The sequence below is a fragment of the Dendropsophus ebraccatus genome, chromosome 5, assembly GCF_027789765.1.
Source record: "Dendropsophus ebraccatus isolate aDenEbr1 chromosome 5, aDenEbr1.pat, whole genome shotgun sequence".
Taxonomy (NCBI): Eukaryota; Metazoa; Chordata; class Amphibia; order Anura; family Hylidae; genus Dendropsophus; species Dendropsophus ebraccatus.
The window spans coordinates 8,091,120-8,109,727 of NC_091458.1; the positions used below are offsets into that span (position 1 = coordinate 8,091,120).

General features: G+C 49.1%; 1 protein-coding gene across 6 annotated transcripts in view; it reads right to left on the reverse strand.

Moving 5' to 3' along the window:
* Nucleotides 1-18,608, reverse strand: part of LOC138792246 (NACHT, LRR and PYD domains-containing protein 12-like) — a 258,306-nt gene that overhangs the window by 160,256 nt on the left and 79,442 nt on the right. For all 6 annotated transcript variants that reach the window (XM_069969446.1, XM_069969440.1, XM_069969443.1 and 3 more), the window contains one exon: nucleotides 13,130-13,293. In XM_069969446.1, the coding sequence (XP_069825547.1) occupies nucleotides 13,130-13,293 (164 nt within the window). The remainder of the gene's footprint in view (nucleotides 1-13,129; nucleotides 13,294-18,608) is intronic.

Genomic DNA, 18,608 nt, shown 5'->3' on the forward strand with positions numbered 1-18,608 from the left:
CAAATGTTTAGTGTTGATTTAAATATAAAAGAGGTAAAAGAAAGTAAAGAGTATATTGCAAAAATGATTGTTATCACAACCCCTGTTGAGTGAGATATATATATATAAAAAATTGCGACACTGCCTCTTTAACCTCTCAGAGACATCACTACAATGACATGAAAAAACCTGCCCCTATAACACGGGGGGCTCCTGTATATAACACGGGGGGCTCCTGTATATAACACATAACACGGGGGGCTCCTGTATATAACACATGATAACACGGGGGGGGGCGGGGGGGGGGCTCCTGTATATAACACATGATAACACGGGGGGCTCCTGTATATAACACATGATAACACGGGGGGGGGGGGCTCCTGTATATAACACACAATAACACGGGGGGCTCCTGTATATAACACACAATAACACGGGGGGCTCCTGTATATAACACGGGGGCTCCTGTATATAACACGGCGGGCTCCTGTATATAACACATGATAACACGGGGGGCTCCTGTATATAACACAAGATAACACCGGGGGGGGGGGCTCCTGTATATAACACATGATAACATGGGGGGGGGGGCTCCTGTATATAACACAAGATAACACAGGGGGGGGGGGGCTCCTGTATATAACATGGGGGGCTCCTGTATATAACACATGATAACACGGGGGGCTCCTGTATATAACACATGATAACACGGGGGGCTCCTGTATATAACACATGATAACATGGGGGGCTCCTGTATATAACACAAGATAACACGGGGGGGGGGGGGGGGGCTCCTGTATATAACACATGATAACACGGGGGGCTCCTGTATATAACACGGGGGGCTCCTGTATATAACACATGATAACACGGGGAGCTCCTGTATATAACACGGGGGGCTCCAGTATATAACACATGATAACATGGGGGGCTCCTGTATATAACACATGATAACACAGGGGGGGGGGGCTCCTGTATATAACACATGATAACACGGGGGGCTCCTGTATATAACACATGATAACACGGGGGGGGGGGGGGGGCTCCTGTATATAACACATGATAACACGGGGGGCTCCAGTATATAACACATGATAACCGGGGGGCTCCTGTATATAACACATGATAACACGGGGGGACTCCTGTATATAACACAAGATAACACGGGGGGCTCCTGTATATAACACATGATAACATGGGGGCTCCTGTATATAACACATGATAACACGGGGGGCCTCCTGTATATAACACATGATAACATGGGGGCTCCTGTATTCCTGTATATAACACACAATAACACGGGAGGCTCCTGTATATAACACGGGGGGCTCCTGTATATAACACATGATAACATGGGGGGCTCCTGTATATAACACATGATAACACGGGGAGCTCCTGTATATAACACGGGGGGCTCCTGTATATAACACATGATAACATGGGGGGCTCCTGTATATAACACATGATAACATGGGGGGGCTCCTGTATATAACACATGATAACACAGGGGGCTCCTGTATATAACACATGATAACACGGGGGGGGCTCCTGTATATAACACATGATAACACGGGGGGCTCCTGTATATAACACATGATAACACGGGGGGCTCCTGTATATAACACATGATAACACGGGGGGGTCCTGTATATAACACATGATAACAAGGGGGGGGTCCTGTATATAACACATGATAACATGGGGGGCTCCTGTATATAACACATGATAACACGGGGGGCTCCTGTATATAACACATGATAACACGGGGGGGCTCCTGTATATAACACATGATAACACGGGCGGCTCCTGTATATACCACATGATAACACGGGGGGCTCCTGTATGTAACACATGATAACACGGGGGGGGGGGGGGCTCCTGTATATAACACATGATAACACGGGGGGGGGGCTCCTGTATATAACACATGATAACACGGGGGGCTCCTGTATATAACACATGATAACACGGGGGGCTCCTGTATATAACACATGATAACACGGGGGGGCTCCTGTATATAACACATGATAACACGGGGGGGCTCCTGTATATAACACAAGATAACACGGGGGGGCTCCTGTATATAACACATGATAACACGGGGGGGGGGGGGGGCTCCTGTATATAACACATGATAACACGGGGGGCTCCTGTATATAACACATGATAACATGGGGGCTCCTGTATATAACACATGATAACACGGGAGGCTCCTGTATATAACACACAATAACACGGGGGGCTCCTGTATATAACACGGGGGGCTCCTGTATATAACACATGATAACACGGGGGGCTCCTGTATATAACACGGGGGGCTCCTGTATATAACACATGATAACACGGGGAGCTCCTGTATATAACACGGGGGGCTCCTGTATATAACACATGATAACACGGGGAGCTCCTGTATATAACACGGGGGGCTCCTGTATATAACACATGATAACACGGGGGGGTCCTGTATATAACACATGATAACACGGGGGGGGTCCTGTATATAACACATGATAACACGGGGGGGTCCTGTATATAACACATGATAACATGGGGGGGGGGGGGGCTCCTGTATATAACACATGATAACACGGGGGCTCCTGTATATAACACATGATAACACGGGGGGCTCCTGTATATAACACATGATAACACGGGGGGCTCCTGTATATAACAGATGATAACACGGGGGGGCTCCTGTATATAACACACAATAACACGGGGGGCTCCTGTATATAACACGGGGGGCTCCTGTATATAACACATGATAACATGGGGGGGCTCCTGTATATAACACATGATAACACGGGGGGCTCCTGTATATAACACATGATAACACGGGGGGCTCCTGTATATAACACATGATAACACGGGGAGCTCCTGTATATAACACGGGGGGCTCCTGTATATAACACATGATAACACGGGGGGTCTCCTGTATATAACACACAATAACACGGGGGGCTGCTGTATATAACACACAATAACACGGGGGGCTCCTGTATATAACACATGATAACATGGGGGGCTCCTGTATATAACACATGATAACATGGGGGGCTCCTGTTTATAACACATGATAACACGGGGGGCTCCTGTATATAACACATGATAACACGGGGGGCTCCTGTATATAACACGGGGGGCTCCTGTATATAACACATGATAACATGGGGGGCTCCTGTATATAACACATGATAACACGGGGGGGGGGGGGGGATCCTGTATATAACACATGATAACACGGGGGGCTCCTGTATATAACACATGATAACATGGGGGCTCCTGTATATAACACATGATAACATGGGGGGGCTCCTGTATATAACACATGATAACATGGGGGCTCCTGTATATAACACATGATAACACGGGGGGCTCCTGTATATAACAGATGATAACACGGGGAGCTCCTGTATATAACACGGGGGGCTCCTGTATATAACACATGATAACACGGGGGGCTCCTGTATATAACACATGATAACACGGGGGGCTCCTGTATATAACACACAATAACACGGGGGGCTCCTGTATATAACACACAATAACACGGGGGGCTCCTGTATATAACACGGGGGGCTCCTGTATATAACACATGATAACATGGGGGGGCTCCTGTATATAACACATGATAACATGGGGGCTCCTGTATATAACACATGATAACACGGGGGGCTCCTGTATATAACGCATGATAACACGGGGGGGGGGCTCCTGTATATAACACATGATAACACGGGGGGGGGCTCCTGTATATAACACATGATAACACGGGGAGCTCCTGTATATAACACGGGGGGCTCCTGTATATAACACATGATAACACGGGGAGCTCCTGTATATAACACATGATAACACGGGGAGCTCCTGTATATAACACGGGGGGCTCCTGTATATAACACATGATAACACGGGGGGCTCCTATATATAACACATGATAACATGGGGGGGCTCCTGTATATAACACATGATAACACGGGGGGCTCCTATATATAACACATGATAACATGGGGGGGCTCCTGTATATAACACATGACAACATGGGGGGGCTCCTGTATATAACACAGGGCCGGACTGGGGAAGAAAAGCAGCCCTGGCACACAAACCCCACCAGCCCACATATAAATGCCCCCCACTGCAAAGATCTACTATGTCACACTATTTTCTTACAAATATAACGCCCAAAATTATCACAGAAGGAAAGTAAGTGTACACGACCAATATTCTTACTAATATCGCCATATCAGGGCTCCAGATGGCGACCAAAATGGTCGCCAATGCGACTGATATCTTGCAAATGGCGCCCAGATTTATTAATCTGGGCGCCATTTGCGAATGGCCCCGGCGGCGGCGCGCTGTCTCTTTAAGGACTTCCGCACGCTGCACCGAAGCACGTGGCGCCTCTGCGGCCGTCCGTCCAATGAATGACGGACGTGCTGGATGATGTGTGCGGGGACACGCTTCTCCAGTGACGTCATCCAGCACGTCCGTTATTCATTGGACGGACGGTCGCAGAGGCGCCACACTCCTCCAGCGCCTCTCTCCCGCCTCTCTTCAAGTTCACCCCAGTGGCACCAAGATTGTGGATTGAGTGTGTGAGTACAACCGGAGGGACGGCAGGGGTGGCGGCCGGCCACTAATCTGTGTGGGGGGACCGCGGCCTGGGCGGGGGATTGGTAGTGTGTCTGTTGTGATGGCGGCCAGGTGCGGTAGTCAGTGCGTGTGGGGTGCGAGGGGGTATGTATATACACTGCACAGTACTACTTCCCTCAGTGTGTGTGTGTGTGTGTATGTATATACACTGCACAGTACCACTTCCCTCAGTGTGTGTGTGTGTGTGTGTGTGTGTATGTATATACACTGCACAGTACCACTTCCCTCAGTGTGTGTGTGTGTGTGTGTGTATGTATATACACTGCACAGTACCACTTTCCTCAGTGTGTGTGTGTGTGTGTGTGTATGTATATACACTGCACAGTACCACTTTCCTCAGTGTGTGTGTGTGTGTGTGTGTATGTATATACACTGCACAGTACCACTTCCCTCAGTGTGTGTGTGTGTGTATGTATATACACTGCACAGTACCACTTCCCTCAGTGTGTGTGTGTGTGTATGTATATACACTGCACAGTACCACTTCCCTCAGTGTGTGTGTGTGTGTGTGTGTGTGTGTGTATGTATATACACTGCACAGTACCACTTCCCTCAGTGTGTGTGTGTGTGTGTGTGTGTGTATGTATATACACTGCACAGTACCACTTCCCTCAGTGTGTGTGTGTGTATGTATATACACTGCACAGTACCACTTCCCTCAGTGTGTGTGTGTGTGTATGTATATACACTGCACAGTACCACTTCCCTCAGTGTGTGTGTGTGTGTGTGTGTATGTATATACACTGCACAGTACCACTTCCCTCAGTGTGTGTGTGTGTGTGTGTGTATGTATATACACTGCACAGTACCACTTCCCTCAGTGTGTGTGTGTGTGTGTGTATGTATATACACTGCACAGTACCACTTCCCTCAGTGTGTGTGTGTGTGTGTGTATGTATATACACTGCACAGTACCACTTCCCTCAGTGTGTGTGTGTGTGTGTGTATGTATATACACTGCACAGTACCACTTCCCTCAGTGTGTGTGTGTGTGTGTGTGTGTGTATGTATATACACTGCACAGTACCACTTCCCTCAGTGTGTGTGTATGTATATACACTGCACAGTACCACTTCCCTCAGTGTGTGTGTGTATGTATATACACTGCACAGTACCACTTCCCTCAGTGTGTGTGTGTGTGTGTGTATGTATATACACTGCACAGTACCACTTCCCTCAGTGTGTGTGTGTGTGTGTATGTATATACACTGCACAGTACCACTTCCCTCAGTGTGTGTGTGTGTGTGTGTGTGTATATATACACTGCACAGTACCACTTCCCTCAGTGTGTGTGTGTGTGTGTGTGTGTGTATATATACACTGCACAGTACCACTTCCCTCAGTGTGTGTGTGTGTGTATATACACTGCACAGTACCACTTCCCTCAGTGTGTGTGTGTATGTATATACACTGCACAGTACCACTTCCCTCAGTGTGTGTGTGTGTATGTATATACACTGCACAGTACCACTTCCCTCAGTGTCTGTATGTATATACACTGCACAGTACCACTTCCCTCAGTGTCTGTATGTATATACACTGCACAGTACCACTTCCCTCAGTGTCTGTGTATGTATATACACTGCACAGTACCACTTCCCTCAGTGTGTCTGTATGTATATACACTGCACAGTACCACTTCCCTCAGTGTCTGTATGTATATACACTGCACAGTACCACTTCCCTCAGTGAGTCTGTATGTATATACACTGCACAGTACCACTTCCCTCAGTGTCTGTATGTATATACACTGCACAGTACCACTTCCCTCAGTGTGTCTGTATGTATATACACTGCACAGTACCACTTCCCTCAGTGTGTCTGTATGTATATACACTGCACAGTACCACTTCCCTCAGTGTCTGTATGTATATACACTGCACAGTACCACTTCCCTCAGTGTCTGTATGTATATACACTGCACAGTACCACTTCCCTCAGTGTCTGTGTATGTATATACACTGCACAGTACCACTTCCCTCAGTGTGTCTGTATGTATATACACTGCACAGTACCACTTCCCTCAGTGTCTGTATGTATATACACTGCACAGTACCACTTCCCTCAGTGTGTGTGTATGTATATACACTGCACAGTACCACTTCCCTCAGTGTCTGTATGTATATACACTGCACAGTACCACTTCCCTCAGTGTCTGTATGTATATACACTGCACAGTACCACTTCCCTCAGTGTGTGTGTATGTATATACACTGCACAGTACCACTTCCCTCAGTGTGTGTGTATGTATATAAACTGCACAGTACCACTTCCCTCAGTGTCTGTATGTATATACACTGCACAGTACCACTTCCCTCAGTGTGTGTGTATGTATATACACTGCACAGTACCACTTCCCTCAGTGTGTGTGTATATACACTGCACAGTACCACTTCCCTCAGTGTCTGTATGTATATACACTGCACAGTACCACTTCCCTCAGTGTCTGTATGTATATACACTGCACAGTACCACTTCCCTCAGTGTGTGTGTATGTATATACACTGCACAGTACCACTTCCCTCAGTGTGTGTGTATATACACTGCACAGTACCACTTCCCTCAGTGTGTGTGTATATACACTGCACAGTACCACTTCCCTCAGTGTCTGTATGTATATACACTGCACAGTACCACTTCCCTCAGTGTCTGTATGTATATACACTGCACAGTACCACTTCCCTCAGTGTGTGTGTATGTATACACTGCAAGTTGCAAGTTTCCATGTTGAACGTTTTCAAACTAAGAAAAGAAAGGATCTAAAGGGGGAGGAGGGAGGAGGAGGAGGAGGAGGAGGAGGAAGAGGAGGATGCCGCGGCCTCTGCACACAGTAAGTCCCATTTAACATAACATTAATTTTACATGTTTTAAAATGTTGGCGACCAAATATTCTATTTGGCGCCTAAATTTTTCAGGTTAGGAGCCAATGGCTCCTAGGTAAATTTTTTAGTCTGGAGCCCTGCATACACTCACCATATAGCCACCAGATACAAATGCTGCAGAGTATTACACCCTGCAGACTATAGAAAAGAATACAGCAGTGATTTCATAGCCCCCTTCAGGGGCGTAGCTAATATCTTCGGGGCCCTGGTGCGAGACGTCAACTTAGGCCCCCCTTTCACGGCCAAGTGATGCTACTGGTGTATAATATATATTGTAGGGATCTTCCCGGGGGATGGTGTGATTTGACACAGTTCACAGCAGACTTGGCTTTGAAAATAACAGCTTGGCGTTTATCTGTGGCATAAACAGTCCAGCAAAATAAATACAGCAACACCGTGCTTGAAGAATAAAACAAAACATCCTGCCCATCTGGGCACTTACTAATACACAGGTCACCTGTCTGACACTTCCATAGGCGGTATGGCGGGGTATGAGTAGGCCCCAGCGGCGGCAGTATTCCTTGCTCCCAGGGACTGGCTGCAACCCAATTGCACCCACAGGGTCTAACTTCTTACTAATGGCATTCAACCGTTTATTTTAACCTAAAATAAGAGACACACCAACTTTTAACTTTTTATGCGTGGGGGTAGGCCACAGCTTGTTTATTTATTAATGCTATCTTATGTAGAAAAAACTTACACCATCTTAACCGGAAGGGGAGGACCTTGAAAAGACGTCTTCATGGCGAGGTCACCAGCATGCCAGGCCACCGCTCCAGCGGTGGGCATGTCCTTGTTGTTCAGCCGGGTGGCCTCGCCGACTCCTCCCATTGTTCCTCACAAGGTCCTTCCCCCCGCCAAGCTATGACAACATCAGAAATACAATAAAAAAAAAAAAACATAACCAACAGGGAGGGAGGGTGGGAAAGTTTTTGCTGGGGAATGACGTGTACTTCCGGGCGGCCGCTTAAATATGCGCTCTGCTGCCCGCCCCCCAGCCAATCTAAGCCCCCCTTACAACCCCTTTTGGGCGCGTGCCGAGCCCCCTCCGGTGCAGCCAGTCACAGCCTCGGGTGCTTAAACAGCCTCGATGCTCCGAGACACAGCATGCAGGCTGTTCACCCCTGGCTGAGAGCAATCCCCTGCAGCTCTGTGGAGCTTTTCTCCTGTTGCAGGCTCATCAGGGCACACCTGGCCGCAACACCCGAACTGGATCGGGGGAAGGGAATGGCAGGTCCCACTACCAACCTACCCGCCATTCCAGTAAGTCCAGGCCCGGAAAGTGGAAAGAACAACTCAGCAGCATAATACTGCTGAGTGACAGATCTCTCCTGGATTCACCATCTCACCATATGCAGTAGTCTGGGTGAGATGTACCTCCCCTCGAACACTTCTCCAGTGACACCTCTACAATATATAATATATATATATTATAATAATAATACCGGCACATACTGATTAATACCACTGCATACTGACTAACATTACCGCTGCTGCTGATGAATACCACCGCATACCGACTAACACCAACCCTGCTACTGACTAATACCACCACACACTGACTAACACCACCGCTGCTACTGACTAATACCACCACACACTAATACCACCACATACTGAGTAACACCAACCCTGCTACTGACTAATACCACCAGACACTGACTAACACCAACCCTGCTACTAATACCACCACACACTGACTAACACCACCGCTGCTACTGACTAATACCACCACATACTGACTAACACCAACCATGCTACTGACTAATACCACCACACACTGACTTAACACCACCGCTGCTACTGACTAATACCACCATACACTAATACCACCACATACTGACTAACACCAACCCTGCTACTGACTAATACCACCACACACTGACTAACACCAACCCTGCTACTAATACCACCATACACTAATACCACCACATACTGACTAACACCAACCCTGCTACTGACTAATACCACCACACACTGACTAACACCAACCCTGCTACTAATACCACCACACACTGACTAACACCAACCCTGCTACTAATACCACCACACACTGACTAACACCACCGCTGCTACTGACTAATACCACCATATACTAACATCACCAGCCCCCCCTTATAGAAGGGCCCTCTCTCCTCCCCCCCTCATAGATGCCCCCTCTCTCCTCCCCCCCCTCATAGATGCCCCACCTCTCTCTCCCCTCATAGATGCCCCCCCTTATAGAAGGGCCCCCTCTCTCTCCTCCACATATAGATGCCCCCCTCTCTCCCCCCCTTATAGATGCCCCACTCTCTCTCCCACCCTTATAGATGCCCCACTCTCTCTTCCCCCCTTATAGTTGCCCTTCTCTCTCCTCCCCCCTTATAGATGCCCCTCTCTCTCCTCCCCCTTTATAGATGCCCCACTCTTTCCTTCTCCCCTTATAGATGCCCCCCTCTCTCCTCCCCCCCTCATAGATGCCCCACCTCTCTCTCCCCCTCATAGATGCCCCACCTCTTTCTCCCCCCTCATAGATGCCCCCCTTATAGAAGGGCCCCTCTCTCTCCTACACATATAGATGCCCCCCTCTTCCCCCCCCTTATAGATGCCCCACTCTCTCCCCCCCTTATAGATGCCCCACTCTCTCTCCCCCCCCTTATAGATGCCCCACTCTCTCCCCCCCCTTATAGATGCCCCACTCTCTCTCCCCCTTATAGATGCCCCTCTCTCTCCTCCCCCCTTATAGATGCCCCACTCTCTCCCCCCCCCTTATAGATGCCCCACTCTCTCCTCCCCCCCATATAGATGCCCCACTCTCTCTCCCCCACATATAGATGCCCCTCTCTCCTCCCCCACATATAGATGCCCCCTCTCTCTCCCCCCCTTATAGATGCCCCCTCTCTCTCCCCCCCTTATAGATGCCCCCCTCTCTCCCCCCCTTATAGATGCCCCCTCTCTCCCCCCCCTTATAGATGCCCCCCTCTCTCTCCCCCACATATAGATGCCCCCCTTCTCTCTCCCCCTTCATAGATGCCCCCCTCCCCTTATAGAAGGGCCCCCTCTCTCTCCACCACATATAGATGGCCCACACTCTCTCCCCCCTTATAGATGCCCCACTCTCTCCCCCCCCCCTTATAGATGCCCCACTCTCTCTCTCCCCCTTATAGATGCCCCCCTCTCTCTCCCCCCCTTATAGATGCCCCCCTCTCTCTCCCCCCCTTATAGATGCCCCCCTCTCTCTCCCCCCCCCCTTATAGATGCCCCACTCTCCCCCCCCTCATAGATGCCCCACTCTCTCTCCCCACTCATAGATGCCCCCCCTTATAGAAGGGCCCCCTCTCTCTCCCCCACATATAGATGCCCCCCTTCTCTCTCCCCCTTCATAGATGCCCCCCCTCCCCTTATAGAAGGGCCCCCTCTCTCTCCCCCACATATAGATGGCCCCCTCTCTCTCCCCCTTATAGATGCCCCCCCCTCTCTCCCCCCCTTATAGATGCCCCCTTCTCTCTCCCCCCCCTTATAGATGCCCCCTCTCTCTCCCCCCCTTATAGGTGCCCCCCCCTCTCTCTCCCCCCCCCCTTATAGATGCCCCACTCCCCCCCCCTCATAGATGCCCCCCCTTATAGAAGGGCCCCCTCGCTCTCCCCCACATATAGATGCCCCCCTTCTCTCTCCCCCTTCCTAGATCCCCCCCCTTATAGAAGGGCCTCCTCTCTCTCCACCACATATAGATGCCCCCCTTCTCTCTCCCCCTTCATAGATCCCCCCCCTTATAGAAGGGCCTCCTCTCTCTCCACCACATATAGATGCCCCCTCTCTCTCCCTCCCCCCTTACAGATGCCCCTGTGGGACGCATTGGGCGCAGGCAGCGTCTCTGTCACTGCTGCCTGTGTGGGAACATGGAAGGAGAAGAGTGCGGAGGATGGCAGAGCTGCAAGGCGGTGAGCGTGACACTACCCCCACGACCGACAGACTCACACACACAGACAGACAAACTCACTCACACACACCTGACCTGACGCAGACCGCTCCCGCTGCCTGGCAGTAGTAGAGCTCCTGCTGCTGTGGCCCTCTGCGCGCTCGGCCCGCTCATGACGTGCAATCCAATCCTCCAATGCAATCAACGTGGAGGAGGAGCGTGGGGCCGCTGCGACCAGCCGGCCGTGACGCACGCGTTGAACGTGCACCACAGCCGGCCGCAGCGGCCCCACGCTCCTCCTCCACGTGGATTGCATTGGAGGGGGGCTCCTGTATATAACACATGATAACACGGAGGGGGGGGGGGCTCCTGTATATAACACATGATAACACGGGGGGCTCCTGTATATAACACATGATATCATGTGTTATATACAGGAGCCCCCCGTGTTATCATGTGTTATATACAGGAGCCCCCCGTGTTATGTGTTACATACAGGAGCCCCCCGTGTTATCATGTGTTACATACAGGAGCCCCCCGTGTTATCATGTGTTATATACAGGAGCCCCCCGTGTTATCATGTGTTATATACAGGAGCCCCCCGTGTTAACACGGGGGGCTCCTGTATATAACACATGATAACACGGGGGGCTCCTGTATGTAACACATGATAACACGGGGGGCTCCTGTATGTAACACATGATAACACGGGGGGCTCCTGTATATAACACATGATAACACGGGGGGCTCCTGTATGTAACACATGATAACACGGGGGGGGGGGGGGGGGGCGGGGCTCCTGTATATAACACATGATAACACGGGGGCTCCTGTATATAACACATGATAACACAGGGGGCTCCTGTATATAACACATGATAACACGAGGGGGGGGGGGGGGGCTCCTGTATATAACACATGATAACACGGGGGGCTCCTGTATATAACACATGATAACACGGGGGGGGGGGGGGGGGGGGGCTCCTGTATATAACACATGATAACACGGGGGGCTCCTGTATATAACACATGATAACACGGGGGGGGGGGGGGGGGGGGGCTCCTGTATATAACACATGATAACACGGGGGGCTCCTGTATATAACACATGATAACATGGGGGGGGGGGGGGGCTCCTGTATATAACACATGATAACATGGGGGGGGGGGGGCTCCTGTATATAACACATGATAACACGGGAAGGGGGGGGGGCTCCTGTATATAACACATGATAAAGGGGGGCTCCTGTATATAACACATGATAACATGGAGGGGGGGGCTCCTGTATATAACACATGATAACACGGGGGGCTCCTGTATATAACACATGATAACACGGGGGGGGGGCTCCTGTATATAACACATGATAACTGGGGGGGGGGGCTCCTGTATATAACACATGATAACACGGGGGGCTCCTGTATATAACACATGATAATATGGGGGGCTCCTGTATATAACACATGATAACACGGGGGGCTCCTGTATATAACACATGATAACATGGAGGGGGGGGCTCCTGTATATAACACATGATAACACGGGGGGGGGGGGGGGGGGGGGGCTCCTGTATATAACACATGATAACACGGGGGGGGGGCTCCTGTATATAACACATGATAACACGGGGGGCTCCTGTATATAACACATGATAACACGGGGGGGGGGGGGGGGGGGCGCTCCTGTATATAACACCGGCAGGTCATGGCCTCTCACCTCTATATCAGGAATATTCCGGGCATGGAGCTCTCTGAGAAGTGGGTGAGGGTCCAGGTTCTCCACAATGAGCTGCAGATCATCCTGGAAATATATATACGTCATCCTCAGGACATGATCTTCATACTGACAAATCTTCTGGTGAAACCTCCGGGTTCTTGCATCTAGGAAACAATAGGAGACACAAGATTGACGTCTTCTAGAACCTGCAGAACACTGACAGCATCTTATATATAGTCTACCTGTCCTAGATCATTCTAGAAGCTTCCACAGATCAGACGTCCAGCGTCCCCGGTCACTTAGGCTAGGTTCACACTGCGTTTTCAGCATTAACGCATCCGTTTTTTGCAAAAAACGCATGAAAAACGGATTGCAAAAAACAGATTCATTTGTGTGCATCCGTTTTTCTATTGACTTCCATTATAAAAAAAAAACGGATCCGTTTTTTTTTGCGGACCAAAACGTACCAAAAAACGTTGCTGACCCTATTTTTCTGGACGTTAAAAAAAACGGATCCGTTAAACGGATGCTGAAAACGCAGTGTGAACCTAGCCTTACAAGCATAATGATGATGGAGTTACAGGAGACAATGTGATGCTGTGATTTTCACAATTATCTCAACAGTTTTCGTCCCTTATAGGACAAAATATTCTGGTACACTTAAAGGGATTATCCAATTAAAAGTTAGAAAATTCATTTTTATAGTTGTCTGATAAATACGCATGTAGAATTCTGTTCCCATCCTTTTGTTATATGAGTGTTGTATCTAGAATAGAAGATGGTTGGATAGATGTGTTAGTGCCAGGCAGCTTTACATTCATTTCCCTCCTGAACCTTATTTCCCCCTTCAATTTTATTGGTCACATTTGTTATCATGTTCACTGTTTTCCTTTTTTTCTCCAGATTATACAGATATAGGCCGGGTTCTCACACCGAAAGACAATGGGTGTTCTGTGACCCGGCCGGGTCAAAGAACGGCCGATGTCAGTAAACTTAAAGGACAACTCCCACAAAAATTTTTTTTAGCTTATTTAACACACATTACAAAGTTATATAACTTTGTAATGTGGTTAAATACCCGGTCTGGCCCCCTTCCCCCACTTTCGGACCCCCGACCCCCCCGCCCGGAAGTTAAAGAATATATACATTACCTATTACGATCGTCACGGTCCTCTTCTCCCGGGCGGCATCTGGTGACGACGACGTCAGAGCCGGGGGGGGCGGTCCGGGTCTTCTTCCTCCTCGGCGTCTTCATAGAGAGTGAATGGGACGGAAAAGGCTGCTGGTGCACATGCGCACCAGCAGCCTTTTCATAGGCTGGAGCGCATCACATGGATTCCAGCTTGCTCAGCCCTGATTGGCTGAGGTTGCTGGAAGCCATGTGATGCGCTCCAGCCAATGAAAAGGCTGCCGGTGCGCAAGCGCACTGGCAGCCTTTTCCATCCCCAGGACCCGGAAGACAGAGACATCGCTGGACGGCGGACGGCGGTGAGGCGGACGGCGGGCGAATGGAGTGGCGATCGTCACCGGAGGGATGGTGAGTATGGTGTCTGTGTGTGTCTGTGTTTTTTTTTTGGGGGGGGGTCCCGCGGGAGTTGTCCTTTAATTTCTGTTGAATTAGGATGTGCCCGCATCCCAATTCACCATAATGCACAATGGAGAGTGCGGCCGGAGCGGCACTTTCCATTGTGTGAACTTACATGTCTTTGCGGCTGCTATTCAATGAATGTCAGTTTTACCATAAGCAGCTGGAATCTTATATAAGAGCATCTGGAAGACTGGGACCGGATCTGAGTGACCCGGCACTTTAGTCTCCTGACAGCAATCACATGCTGCACAGTATGCGGATAAATGGACCGGCGTTTCCTTATGCCCGCTACCCTGGCAGCTTGGGGAAGCTGCGCTGATCTGTCAGACGAGGGCGGTGCTGCCACAGGTGACTAGTTTGTTAACGCTTCCTTCACTCTCAAAGTCAGCTTAGGCCTTATTCATATGATCTGTGCCACAATGACCGGAGGGGAGGGAGAGAAGGCCGCGATGCACACTAGGACATGTCCTATTTTTTTACGGTGTGGATCGTGGTGGGGGTAGGGGCACGGATCGTGTGAATGCAGCCTTAGTGACAACAATTGCTTACTGGATATGACTTGTAATCTGATCAATGAGCTGCTACAAGTTTATCGAGGAGGGAGGAGAAAGCTGGACATGAGAGTGCAGACAAAGACAGAGACAGCTAAAAGCTTACAGAACAGAAAATGTCATATACAAAGAATAATAATGGCTGATATAGTGCTGCTCCTCATGTACACACACAGGACAGCATATACAGAGTCATCTGACTGCACATAGACCCCAAGCAAACAGCAACCAGAATTAATAAGCATAGCTGCCAGGAATGTCCCACCACGGGTGTTGCTCTTGGTTACACCCCTCGTAAAAGCCTGTACTTATTGTTATGGTGCGTATACACAGACAGATTTATCTGACAGATCTTTGAAGCCAAAACCAGGAACAGACTATAAACAGGGATCAGGTCATAAAGGAAAGACTGGGATCTATCCTCTTTTCAAATCCGTTCCTGGCTTTGGCTTCCAAAATCTGTCAGATAAATCTTTCTGTGTAAACGCACCATTAGTCAGTGATGATGAGGTAGCGATAAAGTTTTGCCACTAGATGTCGCTATTATGGGTATGTGTACTTCTATACTGCACGGCTGACATATGTAAAGGGTTATAGTTTGTGTGTCACTGGATTTGTGAACCAATAGGAGTCTTTACTTCTTCTGTCCTATCACCTCTCTTTTTACTACTACTTTATGCACGCTTCACCAGCTCACAGCGCACCTTAGATTTGCTAGGGATAGGAAGTCACATGGGCGACAGGAAGAGAAGATTAGTTTTAGTCAGGTTCCTGTATGGGTAGGAAGCAAGACAAGAAACAGCTAACAGTTTCTCTTCAGTCAACTCTATACAACACTATGCAGTGTTAAGCACTTACAAGAGAGGACAAGCCAGAGATCATCTTAACCCACGCCGTGGACTAGGAGAGTCACAGAGCAGGACAGTATCTACGAAAGCCACAGAGCTAGGAACTGATCCAGATAGAGCAAAGTTGCTAGGAGCCTATGAACTCTACCTCGCAGTGCTGTTGTCAGCAGGAAACCCTCAGCATTCCCCTCATCCCAGGTAACAAGGTCTGGGCCCTGTGTCACCCAAATCTAGGGGGCATTAGGTGGTATAAAGACCCAAAGGTCAAAACACGGGCAAAGGTACTCTTCTTATTCTTCTAAAGTATTCTTCTACCTCATCTTCCAACAACCCGGCAGAGCACAGTACTACTTGGGTTGGGACTCTCATGACATCCTCCTCTCTGCTTCTCTGATCCTTTGTATCTCTCAACATGCAACTCAGTCGGCATGACTGTACTCTCTACTATACTCTTATCAAAGATCTGGAACCTGTATTATCAAGTGTTCTACCATGTGTATTATCAATAGAGATGAGTGAACCATGCCAAGGTTCAGGTTCGTACGTACCCGAACCATCGGCATTTGAATCCTGTCGTCTTCCCATTCCGAGGGGAAGGTGGAGACAGCCTGAGTTCCGCCTGGAAAACAGGGATACAGCCTATGACCTTGGCTGTATTCCTGTTTTCCAGGCGGGACTCGGGCTGTCTCCACCTTCCCCCCGGCACGGGAAGGCAGTGGGATTCAAATGATGGTTAGGGTTCATATCAAGTGTGTTATCAAGTACTTTTCCAAGGGAAGCGTATCCTGTCCAAGCAAAGCTGTATGATCTGTTGTACCCAAGAACTCTCCAAGTACATAAGAGATTATTTATGATAAAGAGACTTTGTGATTCTTCGCCTGCACCAACAGTGTACACTATAGCCTTGGGACATTTTCCCTTTCTGTGGGTGGTGGTGCCAATAGTCCGGGAGGGTCACTACACCGCTCCGGCCCATCGTGATAGTTTCCAAGGGACCCCGTAGCAGCCTGGCAGGACACTGACCACAGGGGAACAAGGTACAACCGGCCCTCTAAAATAACAGCAGGTGTGCCACCATACCTGTGTGCCCAACCGGCACTGGCGTCACAACATAACCTCACTGGGCCTGGCTGTATCTCGGCCAACCACCACTGGAGGGGCGTCGCACTTCACCATGTAGCAAGTGACCGGCCGTTCCCCGCCATAGCACCGCGGGGGCTCACCACAGAACATACATTGAAATAACTTTTATGCTGGGTGGTGATCGGCCACAGCTTTTAGTTATTATTGCTTTAACCAAACCAATAACTGGGCACGTAGTGCTGAACTCTTAAGGGCCTATTCCATGGCCCGACTGGAGGAGCAAACACGTCAGCAGCGAGCAGGTGAGTGCGGGAGGGGTCGCGGGGAGTTGCGCGCGGGGGGGGTGGGGGGGGGCAGGGGGGGGTGCAGCCCATAGCATACAGCAGCGGTGTGCTGCCGAGCTCCTATTCCACAGAGCGATGGCAGCAGATCGCTGCTGTATCAGTCGTTTGTCTTTCAACATGTTTGAATGACAAACGACGCAACAATCAGCTAACATGAATGATGTCGGCTGATCGTTGCCTGTTATTCCACGGGACGATTATCGGCCGTATTCGGCTGATATCTGCTGAATGCGACCAATAATCGTTCCGTGGAATAGGGCCTTTAGTCCAAGGGGTGTATGTCGGACAACAGACTCCTACCATGCAAGTCCGCCTAGCAGGTAATTTCCACCAGCTGTGACTTAAGTATAATAACAAAAAGGAAGCACAAAAAGAAAAAAAAGACCATGACAAACAAAGATAAAAAGGGAGGGCGGGTGGGCAAACGGCTGCAGGTCTGTCCTGTGGAGACTGAGGGCAGGAAGAGGAAACTCAGGTGACTAAAAGGATGGGGAAGGGTTAGAGCAAGCCAGAGCTCAAAGGAAACACCCTTTTAGAAGGAAATAGAGGAGGGTACATGTGCAGTCAGTGTGCACCCTCCATATCCAGAAACGACAAGTCGACGTTAACCCCTTAGGGACCAAGCCTATTTGGGCCTTAATGACCAGGCTCATTTTTCAAAATCTGACCTGTCTCACTTTATGCGCTTATAGCTCAGTGATGCTTTAACATATGCTAGCGATTCTGAGATTTTTTTTTGTAACATATGGTACTTTATATTAGTGGTAAAATTTGGTCACTATCTTTTGTGTTTTTTCTGAAAAACATAAAAATATCATGAAAAATTTGCACTTTACTAACTTTGAAATTCCCTGCTTCTAAGAAAAGAAAGTTGTATCACATAAATTAGTTACTAGGTCACATTACCAATATGTCCTCTTTATTCTGGCATAATTTCGTAAACATATTTTACTTTTCTTCGGTGTTACGGGGCTTAGAAATGTATCAGCAAATTACCAATTTTTCATGAAATTTCCAAAAATATTTTTTTTAGGGACCAGGTCTTTTTTTAAGTGTGTTTAGGAG